At 45.1% G+C, this 20,045-nt stretch overlaps 1 protein-coding gene across 1 annotated transcript in view; it reads left to right on the forward strand.

Moving 5' to 3' along the window:
* XPR1 (xenotropic and polytropic retrovirus receptor 1) overlaps positions 1-20,045 on the forward strand; it is a 114,276-nt gene that overhangs the window by 81,934 nt on the left and 12,297 nt on the right. The window contains exons 8-11 of the mRNA XM_021545923.4: positions 2,834-3,021; positions 3,252-3,431; positions 8,205-8,370; positions 10,036-10,227. Of these exons, the coding sequence (XP_021401598.1) occupies positions 2,834-3,021; positions 3,252-3,431; positions 8,205-8,370; positions 10,036-10,227 (726 nt within the window). The remainder of the gene's footprint in view (positions 1-2,833; positions 3,022-3,251; positions 3,432-8,204; positions 8,371-10,035; positions 10,228-20,045) is intronic.

A 20,045-nucleotide genomic window follows, 5' to 3' on the forward strand; every position in this document is an offset into this window, starting at 1 on the left:
GTATTCTCCTCACTTAAGGAGCACCTGGACCTGGATGTTCTGGGTTAAATCAGAGCCTATCACATTGGTGTGAGCCACTAGTTCTGCTCAGCAGTAGGTTATGGTTTTTCTCATGCTGTATGTATCAGTGTTGAAGACAAAAATCCTTTTCTTATGGTTTCCTCCTTATTTTTGGAGGGATATTCTGAGGGTGCAACATCTATGTGTAAAAATGGAAATGGATTTTTGTTATCATTCTGGGAGCACACAGCCTGTGCCAACCTTGAGACGGGTGCTTGTAGAACTTGAGCTTTGCATGGTATTGATGCCCTAAAGAAGAGACCACCAGACACAGAGCCATGTGACCAGATGCCACTCGGGATGAAAATCAGGAATTAATGTGGAAATTCTGAGGATTTCAATGCCTGGAGTCTGCTAATGGAATTAATTGACTTTTTCTTATTGGCAGTTGTTGGCAAGATTGTTTAAAAGCTACAATTAATGGGTGCATCTCTGGCTTTATTCTGCTTTGTGCCTTCTGAGTTTGGCCCCTGATTAGAGTAAGATCCACGTTAGTGCTGCAGATCCAGACACAGAGCTTAATCACAAGCGGCTTTACTAATTGTGTGTGTGATTTCTGGAGTGTTGTAACTTGCTTAAGCAGTACAAAGGAAAAGGCTTAAATCAACTTATGAGCTCTTGCATTAGGGAAAGCCCATGTCTGTGTTTTTATGACTTAAAAGAATTTTTAATCTGATGTTTCTGTAAGTGGATCCAGCCATCTCTTGGGCTAAAATGCCTCTGTTTGAGGAGCTGTTTGCAGTGCTTCTCGTTTGGTCTTCCCGTGGTAGAGGCATAAAGTTGACCCATCTGCATGAAGGCACTGTTTAATATGTAGAAACTGTTCTTTATTCATAATTTCTGTTACTTAAATGTTTGATCTCTGTGTGAGATGCAAAGTGATTGAAGCCAGTTGTGTTTGCTTTCCCGCTCGGCGCCGAGAATGAAAAAGTGAGGCAGTTGTGAGAAGGAATTCATAAAAATGATTACATCTCTAGAGCAGGTGTTGCTAACCCAGTGTGGGTAATAGGTGTGTTGTATCAGCAGGCATGATCTGATAGCTGAACATTACTGCAGATATTGGGCAAAAACCTGGATTCCAAGTGCAGAGTGGGTGTTTTTAAGTGGCTCATACTTTGCTAACCTCTCAGCTGCTTTTGCCAAATTGTTTCTGTGCTTTGATCAGCTAAGATAGGATTTTAGTGTTCTATGTGGAGAATTTGTGAAGCAGCATCAGAACATGGCTTCTGTCAGTAACCCAGTGCTGTACTGCCTGATTTGAGAACTACAGCAGCAGCATTTTACAGAGATGAGTTCATCATCACTTGGGGTCTGTTAAAGGCTGCAGCTACAAGTGGATCCCTGGAGGGTGTCACCCTAAAGAGGACAAATTCTGAGCCTTCACTGTTTCTGTTTGGGCTTCCCTAGGTGCCAAGCTAGTGTGTGAGGTTGGAATTTCACAGAAATGTGCATTCGTTTTATTAGCCAGAAACCTGCAAGGTTTCATGCAAAGTCTCACACCCTTACTGTGGTCCTGCTCTTGTTTGAGAATTGGGCTGCCATTAGACTTTTCACCAGGAATATTTTCACTTTTTAGTCAGTATTTTTGGGGCTACTCTGCCCTGTTTGGAGTTTTGATCAGATGACCTATTGTGGTTCCTTCCAACCTTACCCATTGTAATTTCCCTTGGTTTTCTGCTAAAAATTTGAAACTCTTTACAATTCCACATTTAAGACTAATTTCTTCCAGCTTTTTTCGGGGTGTGTCATTTCTGTCCAAAAGTTGACTCTGTTTTACCTGAATCCAGGAATCTAAAGTTTAAAACTTAAAGCAGCAGTTCTTGCACGGCCTTTTCTCTGTAAGTTATGAAGTAAGTTATAAAGTGTAGATGCTGAACACATGAAATTACCTATGGATTTTACTTTCTCTGAGAAAAAATGTGAAAAACCTGTAGCTGTAATTTAGGCAGGTCTGTGGGAATAAATTCTCAGCCTCAGTTCTGTAAAGTGCAGGTTCTTTCTTTTACCTCTCTTAGAAAGCACATGGATGTGAAACTCTCAGTGAAACTAAAACTGAGGATTTTGAATAACTGTATTTTACTTATGCTTTTCTCATCAAACCTGTACCTAGTGACCAGTCCATTGCAAAGAGGTTTATGCTGGAGAAAGCTGCTCCTGTATAAGGCTGTTCATTGCTTGAAATGAAGTACATTTTGTTTCCAAACCCCTGAAAACTGAACAAAAGAAGCAACAGGCTTTCCAGCACTGCTGGAAATCCCTTGTGCTGGGATTTCTGTTTGGGTGGGGCTGGCTGTTGTAATGGTGACCATGAATATGTATTGCATTACCATTGTACTGAGTCCGGTGATGGGGCGAGTTTAGCATTATTTTAAATGCTGTAAATGGTTCCTCTTGGTTTTGTGGGGAGCTGAAGTGTTTGTGTATGTCTGTTGGGATTTCGTCTCTATTAAACCAGAATATTTAAGTGTCTCTAGTCAGATTTATGCTGGTGCTGTCCCTTGTGCCTGTAGTGTGAGGCAGGGCTGCTGCTAATGACTCAATTACAGCAGCTGGAAAGGGAATTTTCCCCTGAATACCCCTAAATCCTCTGACAGGCTAGGCAAAAAGTCCTCCACTTGCTGGAACAAGCAGTTGTGTACACGTGTACCTGTTTTCTCAGGGTACAGCCAAACATCTGAGATCCAGGATAAAACCTTGCTTTGTGACACGGCCTCTGCTATCCCTAAAATCCTTACTTTTATTATTTTTTTTTTTTTAATTTTGTCTTTGCCAGGTGTGGCTTTTATAGATGGACCAAATGTGTGGCCACTGGTGAGAATCTATCGAGGTGGCTTTCTCCTGATAGAATTCCTCTTTCTCCTGGGTATCAACACATATGGCTGGAGACAGGCTGGAGTCAACCACGTCCTCATCTTCGAACTCAACCCCCGCAGCAACTTGTCCCATCAACATCTCTTTGAGGTGAACAGGAGGGATTTTAGAGTGGCTGAGCCATGCTGAGGATCAGCAGGATAAATCCTGTGCTGTTTCCTGGCAAGGACTCCTAATACAATTAGAAGAGGAAGTTGCTGAAGTCTGATTAGATTACAGGATTGAGCACTGCTCTCCCTTTTCTTCTAATGAGAACACATTGCAGGTTTCAGGGCTGTGTTTTCATTAGGTGTCTGTTTGTTTGGTTTTTTTTCCTGCAGATTGCTGGTTTCCTGGGCGTTTTGTGGTGCCTGAGCCTGCTGGCATGTATATATGGTAAATTCACCTACATCCCCATGCAGGTGAACCCACTCATCTTGTACGGCTTCATGTTGCTTTTTCTCATCAACCCTACCAAAACCTTATATTACAAGTCCCGTTTTTGGCTGCTCAAACTATTGGTAAGTGTCAAAGGTGGTTGAAATAAGTAATTTTTTGTTTAAATGCTGTGACTGAGCAGTAGCTGTGAAGTGTATACAAGTGTCACTAAGCCTCAGGAAGGAGGGATGCTGGGTGATGCTTATACCACTGTGATTTATAGAGCAGACCTGATCAGGTGTTGACTGTAGATAGTTTTTGAGGATGAGTTTGCAGAAGCATATTCTGCTTCCTGTACCAATTGACTTGTTAACCTTCCTGTAGACAGCTGCTTACAAACTTTTTCCATGTATGGGAACCCTTGGATGTCTTTGAGTGTTTGTTCCTTAATCTAGTAAAACAGATTGATTAGAGGTCCAGTGCTCTAAGGCAAGGCTGCATGGATGCTCCTCAGCCCAAACTGGGGTAGTGCCAACGTTGAGAGGGTTCACTGGTGGAGAAAGAACCTTTGGAAAAGTTGCTGCCTATAAAATTATGTTCACGAGTGGAGTTTTTTCTGTTTGTGCTCTTAAACAAACTGAGACCAAGCTCTTTATTTTCCTGTAAGATAAGTCTGGTAAATTCAATGTAAATATGTGTGCTGCTTCAGTGTTCCAGTTATAGGTGGGAGCTCTGGAAGAACAGTTTTCAGTTTTGCTGGGTGACTCATGAGTTTCTTCCCAAATGGCTGTTTCATATGCTCTTCCTCACCCTGTGCACTCCTTTTAAATTTGCTTTAATCAAGCTGATTCCCCTGACACCTTCTTCTTGCTGGCACTGCTCTGAGAGCTTTGGGCAGAAGAGGGTTTGGCTGGCTGGTTTTCTTCATAGAATCATTTCAATAACAATTAAAACAATTAACTTTATCTGGAACGTGGCAAAGATGAGACACAGCAGCATGCTTTGAGGACGTGCGTGCAGGTATACACAGGGTGAATTAACCTCTCTGTGCTCACCTCTGTTATTTGATTTGCTGGCTTGCTGCTATCCCAGCTTCTTCCTTTGTGCCTTCCAGCACTCAGCCATCCCTCTCAGAGGTACCTTTAGTCCCAGGCCTTATTAGTCTGGCTGCTGTCCCCTGGTGTGAGGGGAAGCACTGGATGTGCTTTAACCACATGAGCAATATCCATGTTAATTTACCTTAATATCTTGCCAGGGTGAGATTCTCAGTTTCCACAGAGCTGTTAGGCTGTTTGCAGCTCCTGCCCTGTCCCAGCAATCTCCACTATGCTGCAGTCTGGGATAGAGTTGTAGGATCATGGAATAGCCTGAGTTGGAAGGGACCTTAAAGATCATGGAGTTCCAAGCCCTCTGCCACAGGCAGGGACATTTTCCACGATCTCTGAGCCCTGTCCAACCTGGCCTTGAACACTTCCAGGGATGGGGCAGCCACAGCTTCTTTGGGCAACCTGTGCCAAGGCCTCACCACCCTCACAGGGAAGAATTTCTTCCTTGTCTCTAATCTAAACCTACACTCTTTGAGTTTTAAGCCATTCCCCCTTGTCCCATCACTAAATGGCCTTGTAAGCAGTCTCTCTCCAGCAAACCTGAACCATGGAGTATCTTGAGTTGGAAGGGATCCATAAGGTTCATTGAGTACCTCGAGTGTGCAGAGGCCAGTTCGTCCCAAGGTCTCCTAGGGGAAAAAGGCTTCATCAAAATGCAAGATGACCTTAATAGTGGGAAATGACATGGCACTTGTGTGCATTATGTAGAAGGAGGAAGGGGAAAGAAGAGGCCAGACCACATAAAGAGCAGCTTTTATTGTGTGTACTTGACCAGCTGGGTGTATTTTATTTCTCCATGCAGCTGCCAGCAGCTCTCTGGGTGAAAGGAGGTTTAAATAATGCAAAGTCTTAGAACTGTGCTGCTGACACAAAATTATGTTTGGTGAGCATTTTTTTTTCACATGCTTCATATGTTTCATTTCCAGCCAAAACAAAATCTGACATATCAGGTGTAGCAGAGCATCACTGGCACTTTCAATTTTTCTGTAACCAAGTCAGGGGTATAATTGAGTGTGTTGTAGCATTTCCTCATGGATCTAGGAATCTTCCTGTCTCCACCTGTGACCAACATCAACTGCTGGTTGAGGGTGGGATCTCTTGTGGGAGAGGGATGGCAAAACATCAGAATTGATCTTTGTCTGAGTGAAAAAAGTTATTTACCCTGTAGTAAAGTCTAATTCCCCTGCCAGGCTCATCTTTCTTGCCTGAGTGCTTAGGTGAGCATTCTTTGTGCTTTGCTGCCAGATGAGAAGCCCCTGGGTGCCCTTGTGTGAGCTGGGGAGAGCAGCTCGCAGGGAGGAATTGGATCTGAGGGCAGGGAATGTCCCCGTGCCCACACGAAAAGTAGTCACAAAGTAAAAGGAAGAATTTTTGAGTGCTGTACAGGGGGGTTTTAAGTCCTGTACAGGGGGCGTTGGTTTTGTACATGGGAGTCAGAAGTTTTAAGATGGAGGGATCTGGGCCTGTCCTCTCCTCCCTCTTTCTCCTTCCTTACCTCCATGTTCTTGGTGATGTTGGCACTCACAGATTGGTTTAGAGTAGAAAATCACCATTTAATATAGGTAATGGGCATTGGGGAAAAACTGTAAACATGTAACACGTAATGTACCATATAAAAGATAGAAAAGCACCATTTAATATAGGTAATAGGCATTGGGGAAAAAAAGTGCAAACATGTAACACGTAATGTACCATATAAAAGAGAGCAGCAGCCCTGGGTGGGGGGAGAGAAGAAGTCAGGGGACAGAGAGGATGTCAGGGTGTGTGTGCGCCTCTGCCTGAGCTGTGAGCAAACCACAGCAGCCCAAGAAAACATTTTCGATAACTTGCAATACATAACCATGAGACCAAACAACAGAAGACTTCTGAGGTTTTTTTTTTGAAAGCAGGGGTTGGAGGAGAGATTTTTCCACCACACAGAGCCACCCCTGACCTAGAGGTGAGCTCCAGCACACACTCTCTGCAGGAGCTCAGTGGCCACACCAGTGCAGGGAGCCTGTCTGTGAGAGGTGAAAAGCTAGCAGGAGTTCAGCTCAGCTCAGATATCTGGCATCTCAGCATGAATCAAAAGTGCAGGGATCAGCAGCAGGAAGTCTGTGCTCAGGCTGTGGGATTGTTGATAGAGAATTGCAAGGGGTTATTGAAACTGAGGTGCAGCTCTGGTGTTTTATGACTTTATCCTTATCTGGAGGATGTTGCAGACACTTCTCAGCTGGGAAGCGAGGAGCTGGCTGTGGTACCTCCACTGGAATTGGGGCTGCAGCTCCAGCTGTGCCTGGGCAGCAGGCAGAAGCCCCAGTGCCTGGCACGTGGCATTGGGAGGGTTCAGGTGGCAGCTCAGGTTCTGGAGGAGGGTTCACTCAGATGCCAGTGCCAGATATGTTGTGGATCCATCTGTTGACTCCTCCTCAGCTGTAACTTGCAGGTGGAAAACTTCTACTCTCTTTAAAGTTTTATGCCGTCACCTGGCACTGCTGAAGTACTTCTCCGTAAATTAAATAACAAGAATATTATTATTTCTTTTTTCTTGGTGTTTTGTTTATTTGGTTTTTTTAGGGACATCTGTCTGTAAAGCTATTTTCACATTTCATTTGCTTAGCTAGTCTTTATTCATGGACAAAACAATGGTCTGTGATGAAACAGATAAAGATAATATCAGGGAGTGTTGGGAAAAGGGAGGAAAGATTTTTTTGTAAGGGAAGGCTGGTGTGGTTTTTGACCTCTGTTCTGCAGCTGGGCCCCTTTGAAGGCAGTCCTCCCTAAAGGCTGGCCTTGTTTGACCCTTGGGAATAGGTGCCATCCAATATGAGCACAGAGCTTTCTGGGTCAAGATCCATATCTGCTTTATGCCACTAACTCTTAATGCCCTATTTGGCTTTGAAATTTTAGGAGCAGAGCCTTAAATCTGCATTACAGGCTGATGGGGTTGTGCCAGTCCTTTCCTGACTTTCTGCAGATGTGCCACTTCAGGTTAATAAGGAGAGCAGTATAAAAGATCAGTGTTAGCCTGTGCTTTCATTAATTTAAAGGTTCATAAATCCCAGAATGACCGGATGGTGCTGGTGCCATCTCTGTGAGAAATTGGCCATTAGTAACTACAACTAACTGGGTAGGGAGAGGGGTAATCAGAGGTAATGAAGCAGAAAACTGTCTGCTTGGGAAGGAGCAAAACTGCTCTTCAGGCTTAGAGGGAAAGTGGCCTGGGATTGAGGGGGAGTCCAACTGACAGGCAATAGGATTTCCACTGCCTTTTCTTTAACCCTTTCCCTGCTGGAGGCATTGGCAGACCCAGTAACAATCCTCACTGTCACAACTTCTAACACCAAAGAACAACTCATGAGTTAAGTAAACCAAGGCATAACCAGACTAATGGCTGTGCTGAGGGTCTAAATCCATCTGACATTAAGTGTGAGGGGGAAGGTAAGTGTGGAAGATGTCAATGGACACGATGTAAGTGCCTGAAAGAAAGTGCTGATCAAAGTGAGGGGCAATGAGAGAAATGGAGCTGTGTAGAGCTCTTAAATGGAGACTGGGAGTTTCTGGGAAAGAGCTTGGTTAGAGGAGACTGGACTGTTCTGCCAGTAAAAAACAAAAGACTGGGGGGGCACAGGAGGAGGAAAGCAGGAATGTTCTTTGTACTGAGAGTGAGGAGACAGTTATCCTTTTTTGTCAGCAGGAGCAGAAGGTCAGCAATAAGTCTTCAAGTGTTTCTGTTATTTCCATATTTGTTCAGTACTGTGATGTCCTGCCACTGCATTTGGATGCCTTTGACACAGCCATGAGTTATTCCTGCTTTGTTTTTCCTGACAGTTTCGAGTATTCACTGCTCCCTTCCATAAGGTAGGCTTCGCAGATTTCTGGCTGGCTGATCAGCTCAACAGCCTGGTTGTGATACTTATGGATTTGGAATACATGATCTGCTTCTACAGCTTTGAGGTTCAGTGGGAGGACAATGCTGGACTTCTGGCAGATACAGGTAGAGTAATGCTGATGAGCCCTGGGAATGGGGTCAAGATGACCTGAGAAACACTGAGCCAGGCAACTTCCTAATTGTCTGTTTTAAAGAGGATTATTAATAGTACAGGAAACCAAAATAATTGGCATTTCTTGTAAATGTGGCATTAGTGAGATTCCCCACTTTCCTACTTCCATCCAGAGAAATGGAATTTCACATCAGTGTTCATTTCCTAATCCAGTCATTTGGCTCGATGTATATATCCATCAAAGAATTTAGACACAGTGCTCCTGATTGGAAAGAGAAATCCATTTTCCTGGCATTGTTATTTTATTTCATAGTAGTTTAACCATGCATTTGCCTTTAGCCTCTTCCTGTTGCTCATCATGAAAATCCTGAGCTTGTTGAGCACAGCTTTCTGTGCTGTAGCCTGGTTCTTACAGGCTCCATTCCAAAGCAAGAGAGGCTGGAGAAGCTCCTTAGTGCCACCTTTTACTTGATTTGAGTTGATGCTGCTCTGCCAGGGTTGTCCATGCTCTGTCTTCCCTTATTTTCTAGCCAGAAGGAACACAGAGCTGGAATGTGAATTTTGACTTTGGCCTTCCCAGTGGCAAAACAGTACCTGTCTCCTCACTGTTGACTTTCCATTTTAAGCAGTGACTGGTGGCAAATCGTATTGTCTGATGGTTTTGACACTTGCTGAGAGAATTTGCTGTATGCCTCAATAAGCATCAGTGTTCACTTTGTTCTTCCAATCTGTCTGATCTTTGCTTTCATTTTAAAAGCATTGCGAGCAGCTAAATATTTACTTATTAAAAATATAATTTAAATACATAAAGCAACAGTGTGCATAACAATTTGTCCTCTTCCAGTCTGAGCAGTGGAATGATAGCACAGTGTTTTGGGATAAATATCAGCTAATAGTGTGCCTCTCTTAGTGTGAATAAGAAACAAATGAATGTTAGGCAGCAGTGTGTTTGGTTTAGATGTGCTCAGACAGCAAAAGAATATGGAGTTCTCGGGGGGTTCCAGGAAAAGCTGAGGGTTTCCTGGTCATTGTCTTAATAAAAAGAAGGCTTTCAAACACGGAGGAGGGGACACAATGGCATTGTGGTGTGGTTGCTTCTCATCTCAGTTTTTGAAACCAGACTATGCCTTGGCATTGCTTTTTAAAACACAAAGTGAAGAACACCAAACCCAGTCCCGTACTGAAATATGTTTTTTCCTATTACAATGCGCAAGGAAAATGGGTCAAGGACATCTTAGGCAAAGTAGCCTTTTAGAGCTGTCCTGCAGAGTTTCTAAGTGCTCTCCCATTTATGCACAAAAATCCAGTGTCGAAGGCCTTTTGTAATTCCATCCTTAATTTGATTATTCACAGTCCCACCAACAGCGCTGAGCACATTTAAAAATAGCTAATTTATAATGTAGAATATTGGTTATGCTGGCAGGACTGAGGGAATTATATGGTGATCTGTCTGGATGTGTTATTGATACCATGTCACCTGAAAAACTCCAAGATGGAATATTGAGCTGCTTTGGGCTTCTTGCTGTTTGTGTGCCTCGGTACCAGCTGTTGCTGGGGAATCGATGCCATAAAATTATATTGCAGACAGGAAGACAATAGCAGTTCTTAAACTTAAAAACTCTTTGCCTTAACAGCTTCAACTCCTCTTTTTCTTGCAGATAATCAGATTTGTAACAGCTACTCCTACGGAGTGAGAGCAGTTGTCCAGTGCATCCCTGCTTGGTTGCGATTCATCCAGTGCCTGCGCCGTTACCGCGATAACAAACGGGCCTTTCATCTGGTTAACGCTGGAAAATATTCCACCACCTTCTTCGTGGTGACATTTGCAGCCCTCTACAGCACTCACAAAGGTATTGGTGATTTTGGAGAATCCTGTTCAGCCCTTGGGGTTTGCTTTTTTACACGAGAGAAGCTCAGAATCTGGCATCCCATTGAAACGTGAGCTTTTTGTGTTTTGGCACCTGTGAGACATCTTTGGAGAAAGGCAGGGGCCTGCCCAGCTTGTAAAGAGTGGTTTAGGATCTTTCTTTAGGTGTTTTTCACATCTCTGGTCTGCTTAGAATTGCACTTAGGGAGCGGGGGGAGGGAATTTTGAGGTTTGTCTTTTGAAAGCTGAAATACCTGTCAGGTTTTGCTTGAAGGCAGGTGAATGGGAGGGAGATATATGAGGAAAGGGATAGCATAGCAAATACTTCTCTCTTAACATTGATGAATATTTAACCTGGATCATCTAAATAATCGGTCCATCATTCCTAAATGTGAAGGCATGTGCACGGTGCCAGGAAAAAATGCTCCCTCTGATTTTTCTGTGTGATTCTATCCATGTTTTTTCAGCAGCTGGTAAGGAGTTGTTTCCAATCCATTTAACTGCAGATTGAGCTCTGATCCCCGAAGTTCCTCATCTCCCTGGAAACGACAATTACTTGATTCTACTCTTGTTCTGAAGGAAAAAGCTTTTAGTTTCTGCACTTCAGGCAGTCGCCCTGCCCTGCCTTTCATTGTTCTGAAGCCCTAAAAGCTGTATTCTTTCATTTGAGAATATCTCCCTTTTATATACCCAGAAATTAGCAACCACACACAGTTGAGAGCAATTACTTAGCCTGGAATATTCCTGTGGTAAGGCAGGGAGAAGTGTTGAAGGCATGATTCTAGTTAATATGCTCAGTTTTTTGGAGGGGTGTGGGGTTGTTAGAAACCTTCCCGTGGCCAAGAAAAGTCTGTTTTGACATAGCTGGGCCCAGAGTCACTCTGATGATGTTTGTCAGTGTGTTTTAATGGCAGGGAGGAGCAGTGGCCCAAGCTGGCTGAAGGCTGGGAGTTGGGCTCTGTATCCAGGAGAGCTGGTGTGGGAGCATCCTCTGGGAGCATCCCCTGTGCATCTCCTCCCCGCTGCCATGGCCCTGAAGCTCGTTCCTGTTTTAACTTGTTTGCTCAGTGACATTCTGCAGCCCTGCAGTCCAGTTAGTCACCACTGCCAGAGCCTGGGATTGAGGCACAGGCAGATTCCCTGGCTCCAGAATTACTGCTTACATCTTCTGTAGCCAGAGCTGCTCTGAGGAGGCTGACTAATGCTTCTGCCTCCCTCAGGGGGTACACATTGCCAGAGCCTTCAGCTGGGGTAGGGTTGTGTCTTGGTTTGAAAAGACAGGTGTCTGCTCAGGAAGGCAGGAGCCTCCCTAGAAATGGAAAATGCAAATCCCTCCCTCCGAATTATTATGATTTTGAAATTAAGGGGCTCTCAGGCAAAGATATGGGAATAGGAATAACAGTTCTATATTAGGAAAATTAAAATACAAATGCAATAGTGCAAATAAAACCTTTCTGCCAGAGCCAGAACAGGCCCTGTCACCCTGTGGGTCAGGGAGGAGGCTCAGCCCCATCCCAGGGTGGCTCAGCCCTCCTGCAGTGCCAGCTGTGCTTCTGCTGGAGCAGGATCCTGGGCAAGGGGGGAGTTTTCCTTGGAGCTCCAGGGCTGGGGGAGATGGGCCTGGGCTCCTCTGGGAATGCAGGGGGAAGAAAGCTGCTCCTCTGGGAATGCAGGGGGAAGAAAGCTGCTCCTCTGGGAATGCAGGGGGAAGAAAGCTGCTCCTCTGGGAATGCAGGGGGAAGAAAGCTGCTCCTCTGGGAATGCAGGGGGCAAAGGCTGCTGTGCTGTTCCCAGGTCAGATTGGATCCAGGTAGGAATGCTTGGCTCCTCCCCTGGGCAGAGCATCTCCCCATGGATGATGGAATTTTCTCAGCCATGCAGGGACACTCAGTGGCCATGGACAGCAGAGATCTCCTGGAGGGAGGATTGGCTGTGGGAGAGATAAAGAAAAAAAACTGCCCAATGAACAGAACTGCCCCACTTGTAACAGATGGCAATAGAATACACACATATCCTAAAACCCAGGACAGATTAGAACCAAGAGAAAAACCAGCCTCTGTCTAAAGGTCCTGTTGAAGAGTTTGACCTCTTTCTGCTGCCCTTGAAGTTGTTCATCCATGGCCATGCTGCTACTCCAGTTCTGGTCGCTGCCACACATGACTGGTGTCCCCTTTCCCAGTCTGGCAGGGAGTGGGCTGTAATGAGGTGTTTATGAGCCTTGTTCCAGTTGCTGTGAGATGTTCCTGACTCCCAGCTTTTGTCTGTCCAGTTTTGTCAGTGGCACGTAGTTGTTGGTGTCACACGAAGAAAAGATTTGGAAGCTTTGTGGCCTTTGGAAATTACATGTTAGCAGAGATTGGTAAATGTCACTGTGCTGGGCTTTTCAGAGGGCTGCCTAAAGCTCTGGTCATGTCCCCTCAGGCCTGTAGGCCTATTCCCATCCTGCCATAAATAAACACACTTTCTCATGTGCTGTACCTGTTAAGAAGCCAGTTTTATCAAAGTGCTTTACATAGATTGCCAGTTTGTTTGGAACTTGGAATCAGATGGTCTGTTATGAAGTTGTTATGATGCTACTGTTGAAAATAGATGTGCTGCTCACTCACACCTTCCCTGTGTCTGCCCAAGGGTAGCAAACACCCATCTCTTACCTCCCAAACATCTGTTGGGGGGAGCTGTGCGTCCTGAAGAAAGTGCTGCCCACCCCAAAAGAGGTGTCACATTGGTGAAGATCCTCGCTCCTCAGACCTGCTCTAAATTTCAGTAAGAAAACTATTAATTGCTGTGGTATCAAGGGTTTTATTTAAACATTCTTCCGTGCCTGTGCTTGCAAGCCTATGACTTACAGTTCTGGAATGAGAGCTTTTGGCTGCCAGGAGAAGAGGGCAATCCCTGCCCTTTCCTTGGGAGGTCAGGTAATGGACAGCAGTGCCTGTTCTCCACTCGGGAGGCCTGGGAACATCACAGCCCTCTGAGAAGTCTCATCTTCCTCCCTTCATTTGGACACTGGATAGTTTGTAGCTGCTTTGTGGGTTTAGGTCAGTGCCTGCCAGCCATGTGAGAAATGGACTGTGTGTTTGGGAGGGTTTGCTGGTGTGGAGAGCAGCTAATTCATACACAGTGCACTGACAGCATTCTGTGTTTTCCTGGGCTTGCTGCTGGAAAACAAACTAAACAAATGTACAAATGTCACCTTATTAAGTGATGCTTCTGTTCTAGTCCTGCATTGTATTCCCTACTCCAAACCTCCTCTAGTGAAGGATCCCCCCCAGTAGCACCATGTACTGCGGGCTCTTGGCAAGTATCTGTTTCTCCAGAATATCCCTGTTTAATAATTCATATTGCTCAGGCAGTGCATAATTCCAATTCTTTCTTCCCTGGGAGAAGCCATTTCTTTCCTTTCCTTTCCTTCCCTTGGATTCAGATGCAATTTTCTCTACTAATTGCAGTTTGGATGTCAGAGCACTAATAGAGCAAAGTGAATTCTGTTAGGCTTTTGCTCCGAAACTTGCAATGCTGTTGGTCTGGGACCAGACCAGCTTTACAGGGGTAACTCCAAGCTGTCATCTTGATATTCAGGTATCATTGGGTTTAGTGAAGCTACCCCAGAACATCATACTGGAGCAAGCAGTGGTGGTGTAGATGAGTGCAGACTCCAGCACGGCTCGCAAGCACAGCCACGTTTCAGGGACGACAGCAACAACACGAGGACAACTGTTGCCGAGTTCCCAGAGGAGGAATTCTCAGTATTTTTAACATTCCCAAAGGAACTGGAAGCAAAGGCCGTGTTCTGTAAATATAGTGCTGCAGGGTGTGTTTGCTCAGGCAAATGAGGCATGGCTGTAACTCGAAGCTACCTGCCAACGGGGGAGCCGCCGGTCCCTGCCTGCTCTGTCCCCTTCTTTCCCACCCTTGCTTTGCACTAAGGAGCTCAGGGCTGGCATTAAGTTCCCTGCCAGTGCTGAGTAGCTTTCCCCAGAGCCAGCCAACAGGGTATTACATTGCCTTATTTAATCCCTACGGAAACCTACGTGCTGCTGGGGAAGCAGATGATTAAGCCCAAGCCTGCGGCGGAATATTCACCCTGAGCGCGGCGTTGTTTTGACACGCAACTGCTTTCTGCTGTGTTTTCACTCTGCCAAAAGCAGATGTGCCCTGCTTGACAAGTGCACCACTAAAGAGGTTCCCACTTCAGTCCACATTATCACAGCATTTGTGGAATCATAGAGAGATTTGGCTTGGAAGGGTCCCTAAAGATCATGGAGTTCCAGCCCCCAGACTTTACACTCTCTGAGGTTGCTCCAAGCCCCGTTCAGCCTGGCCTTGAACACTTCCAGGGATGTGTTCCACAGCTTCTGTGGACAACCTGTTCCAGGGCCTCACTACCATCACAGGGGAAGAATTTCTTCATAACATCTAATCTGACCCTGCCCTCTGACAGTTTGTAGCTGTTCCTCTCTGTCCTGTCACTCCAGACCCTTGTCCAAAGTCCCTCTCCAGCTCTCTTTGAGCCTCTTTAGGCACTGCAAGGGGTTCTAAGGTTTCACCAGAGCCATCTGGTCACCTGTCCAGGCTGAACACTCCCAGCTCTCTCAGCATGTCCCCGTAGCAGAGGTGCTTCATCCCTCTGAGCATCTTCATGGCCTCCTGTCTACTCACTCCAGCAGATCCTCCTTACACAGAGGGGATCCCAGAGAGGGAAATCCAGGGGCATCCCTTCTTGTATAAATTGTGCTTGCATTAAAGGAGGCACACTGACGTATTTGGAATAGCCAGCTTTTGTTTCACTCCTCACTCAGACCTGACTCAGGCTGTGTAGGATAGGATTGTTATATTTAGGTGTTCAGCTCTTCTAAGAAACAGTTGTGTTGTACTACTCAAGGAGTGCTGGTCACTTATGAAGCTTCAGTCATGATTTTTGCTGCAACTTTATTCCTTTTAAAATGAGACATCATGGTTTTGCTGCTGACAGTTTTCTCACCTTGATGCAGCTTGCTCACATGGTGTCATTGGAAATACCAAAATATAGGTTTGGCTTCTGTGCTTGAAGAACTGAGCTTCTTGAGTGACTCTCTTTCCTAATTTTCTTGTTTTGTGGGATTTGCTGGTTCAGTGTGACCATTTTTGTTTACCTTGCTATTGGCTGTGTGGGATTTTATCCTTTAACTGAAAGGCAGGATGGTTTATGGACATTGTCAGTTTGATTTACACACCTTATTCAATGAAATCCTTGTGTTCTAAGTGCAATCCTGCTATTTATTAACCTCTGAATTATTGCAAAGTTAATCCTCATGGCCTGGAAACTTGAGTAAGCATCTCTTCTTCCATCCTGCTCCCATGGTTTTTCCAAATGAGCCTGCTGAGCACCAGTTGCCGTTGGCTTGGGGTGCCCTGGAGAGCCCTAGGTCAGTCTAAGATAATGGAACTGCCATGCACTTTCTCATTAAACAGCCCAGGAAATGGGCAGTAATTAAAAATATGGAAGTTAACTAAATAGGACTGTCTCTGAAGGGCAGCACTTCTGTCTGTGCCCTCCCCATCACTTCAGAAAGAGGCTTCTCTGCAGTAATGTCTAATTTATGATTTTTAAAGGCAGCCCTAAGAGAAAAGGGCCAAGGAATAGAGATGTGGAGTGTCAGGGCGAAAGCCATCCTGCGATTAATGGAAGGTGTTGGACTGTCCCTTGTTGACAGAGAGCTTCAAGCAGGTCTGACCAGGGGAGGATGAATGGGAAATGTGCAGCTTTTGGAAAATGCAGTGGGAGATTCCCAGGTCTCTCCCTGCTGCCCACTCCTCATTAATCACGACGGCTTCGGCCGTTCCCAGCGGTGACACCGGTCACTGCTTCTGCCACTCTCTGTCCCCATGCAGGGCCCTGGGGAGGGCTCTGACTTCTCTACAGAGGTAGACTCTAGGCTAGAAGAAGATATGAGGTGTTGCCTCTTGACAGTTCTTCACTGCTGCTTTGCTTAAATTGTGCCCGGAGGCGGCTGCAGAGGTTTCTGATCACTGTTAATGCCCGGCAGGCTGGGGTGAGATCCAGCTGTACCACTGGGGGCTGCAGGAGGTACCTGGCTGCACCTGAGCTCTGTGGGTGGTTGGTTGTGTCACTTAGCCCTTGTCATTGCTGTGTTGGAAGCTGCAGGCTGCAGCCCCCGTGGAGTGAGGCTGCTGGTAGGTGAGACAATAAAGCACTGTGATCCTACATGTTTACAGCAGGAGACAGTGAGGTGATGTGAGATACTGGGACTGAAATTACATCAGTGCAACAGTGTATAGTCCCCCAACTGAGTTCATTTTTAGGGGGTGGGGCAGGGCAAAATAAGTGAAAATGTAAAATTTTTGTAAGCATGAAACTTAAAAAAAAAAATCACAAAAGAATGAAGCAAATAGCATTTGTGAGATCCTGTTCCCTCACTTGTGTTGGTACAAGATCTCCCATCTCTTCCTCGGAGCTGTCAGCATTTGATTTAGGTGTCACAAGAGCCTTATAGAGTGCTTGGATTGAGCTCTTGAAGTAAAACAAACTTTGTAATGGGATTAACTGGCTTCTTTCTTAATACTTGCCGTTTTCACACGCCTTCCCTTAGCACAGCACACTGGCAGCTCCAGCAGGATGATTATTTGGAGCCAAAACATGCACTGTCTGTCACATTGCTGTGAGCTAGGATGAATTTTTGTCTGAAACTGTCATCCCATGCCCAGGAGGCCTCCAGTAATGAGTTGTGTTCATTAGGCAGTCTTTCTGATCCTTTCCATCAGAGCAGCAGCAGTGTCATTAGTGAGGAATTGGGAGGCATTGCCATGGGCAAACATTTCTTATCCTGGCCTCTGACCTCCTCAGGGCTCGGTGGCACCCTGGTTTCTCCTGGTTTCCTGTTAGCTCAGCTGATTGCTGACACCCATCCCAGTGATGGTGCTTGGGGTGGAGCTGGGAGGAGCCAGGAGCATCCCTGGAATGCTGCAGCAGAAGCAGCCACATTTATATTTTTAATTTTGGTTTTACTAATGGTTAATATTAAGTTTAGTATGTCTTACATATTGGGTTTTTTTTTAATTTTCAAATAATTTCTTTATTTTTAAATGTGATCTTTGCTTTTTTGTTGTTTTAGTGAATTCTTACCCAACAGTGCCTTTGGAGAGTTGGGTATATACAAAAGCTTAGAAATCTTCATTTGTTTTCTAAGTTTATATTTCGATGGTTTGGAAAAATATGCTTTTTTAGATTGCTTAGTTGCCCTCTTACTATAACATAATTATTTGTTACAGGTATTAAGGTTTTATTTAATACTGAGTATGTTGCTGCCATGTCTACTAAAAATTTATTTTCTTAGTCTTGATTTTTTTACTTTATTTAACATTTTGCTTTAATTTAAAAGTCTTGGAGTATAAAAATAGGTTGAGTACACTCAGGTTTAGTTATTTTTGTTGGGTTTCTTAAATTATTTGAAACTTTCGTTGTTAATAATTTAAATTCTTTATTACTTTTTTGCTGTTTACGACTGGTTGTTACTAAAATTTTTATAATTCTCTGATAGCTTTTGTTTTTTTTTAGAATAACAAATGTCACTTATTATGCCATTGTGTTAAAGGTGGCTGGGAAAATGGGAATGCTAATGAATGAGGTATAAGTAAAAAGGGTGACCTACTGGTACTTAATTTCACAGGCAGTTAAGGTGGGAAGCCTGACCCTTTTTTTAATGGAACATTTTAAGAAAAGCAAGTGGCTGCATTACAAGCAATCTTCCTGTCAGATACATGCAGGTCTGGAGTCTGTGGTGGTGCAGAAATGTAGGAGATGCAATCATCTAACAATCTTTTGCTTTAAAAAGAAGTAAATTTTGAAGCTTGCTGTTGGATGTCAAAGCACTATAGAGGTAGCAGATGACATTGTGTCCCCCATCCCCATGCTCTTAATTTCTGATCATGAATCCAGATATTCTTATTAGTGAGACTTCTGGCAAATTGGAAACCCCATCCTTCTCAAGGTAGAGTTAAACTTTCCCTAAGAGCACTTCTCAAAAGCTACAGAAGGCACCAGAAAAGAACCAGCTCAAATCTCAGCCACGACTGATATCCTTCCTCCTGTTTGCAGTTAAATCACACTTGTCACTTTGTGAGCTACAAGCCAGGAGTTTGCTGCCATGTCTTGAAATTAGACACAAACCAACGCAAACCTGCAGAGGGTTTTTAATCCAAACACGATTTTGGGATTTCCCTACTCTGCAAATGTAGACTCTTGGCTAAAAGAAGATATGAGATGTTGCCTCTTGACAGTTCTTCGCTGCTGCTTTGCTTAAATCGTGCCTGGAGGCGACTGCAGAGGTTTGCACAATCCAAGGGAAGGTTCTGGCAGAAGAGGCAGTGTTTGGCAGGGCCCATCAGTGCTGCACAGTCCTGCGTGTGCTCCTGTGGGTTATTTTTGCCTTTTAACCGCATCAGTTCTCCTGTCATGTCCTGGATCTGCCATTGATCAGTGCTAAGCAGCAGGACGTGCTGGCTGGGCAGAAAGGCAGCGCTACCCGCTCATTAAGATATCTAATTACTGAGGGGAGAGGTAATGCTGTGCTTTGAGCACTGAGATGTTAGACAAATGCTTGGGGATGTCACTGCGATGGCAGTTCTTATGTAGATAAGTCACTTCTGGCTGTCACCCTGCTCTGTGGTGTGCTGGGATGGAGTTAATGGGCACACACCATCCCTAAACCTGCTCAGAGCTGTGCTTGCCTTGCACTCTGAATACATTGGTGCTTTGCTTCTGCTTAAATCTGTGCTTGAGGCTGGCTCTGGTGAGCCTGGACTGAGAGTTATTTAGTTGGCAGAGTTGCTGTGGTGTGTTCTGTATAGCAGGGCTTACCTGGCTGTGTTCCCTGATAACCTCCAGCTTTTATCAGAGCGCTCCCCATCAGCACAACCCAGGGTGGGTGACATGCCAGGAATGCTTATCAAGGGCCATTGTGCTCTTATCCAGCCCTTCAATAATACATGGCATTGATTTTTGCTGTGTTGAATACTATATAGTGTTTACATTCCCCAGAATAATTCAGCAGGGTAAACAGCTGAATTCTTTGGAGGTAAAGTCAATATTAACAACGTTCAGGAGAGCGCTCGCTGTCTCTCTTTGATGGAAAGCAACCTTTTCTCTTGCCTGTGCTTCCAAGGGGCTGTAATTCCTGCAGAGCAGTGCTCCCTCAGAATGCCAGTCAGATACTGTGGCCCCTGGGGCTGGTCTGGGGATCCAGGATATTGCCTATCAGCAGTTTTTGCAGGCAGTAAATTCTGCTGCTGCAAGTGCCTTTGGCTGTTTTCTGGGACTGTGGCCATTCACAGCTTCAGTTCAAAGGTGGAAGCCATCCATTATTTATCTAGTTGACCTTCTGGAGCAATTTGAGGTGTATTTGTGCAGAGGATCTGCTGGAATTGCATGTTGCAGGGTAAACTGAGGATGCTAATGGAAATTCTGTGGTGAAGGCTGCAAACAGCCCCTATGGCACACTGTTTCCCACAGGCTTGGTGGCAAGTGGAGGAGCATTGTGGACTCAGCCTCTGACATAACTGCACACCTCCAGGCTGCAGACATAGCAATGTGAGCACTGAAATCAGCCCATCCTCAGGCTTAGAGCTGTACCTGCAGCTTCAGAGGTTTTGTGCTGCTGCTGTTTTGTCCTGCACGTGCTGCTTTGAATAACAGCTGCCCAGGAAGTTGCTCCGTGGTGGTGCCCTTTGGAGCATGGAGTAGGAAGGTCCTTCATGCCTCCCTTGGGGGGATGTCACTGGTGCCATGGGGTATTGAAAACTTCC

The sequence above is a fragment of the Lonchura striata genome, chromosome 8, assembly GCF_050655825.1.
Source record: "Lonchura striata isolate lonStrDom1 chromosome 8, ASM5065582v1, whole genome shotgun sequence".
Classification (NCBI taxonomy): Eukaryota; Metazoa; Chordata; class Aves; order Passeriformes; family Estrildidae; genus Lonchura; species Lonchura striata.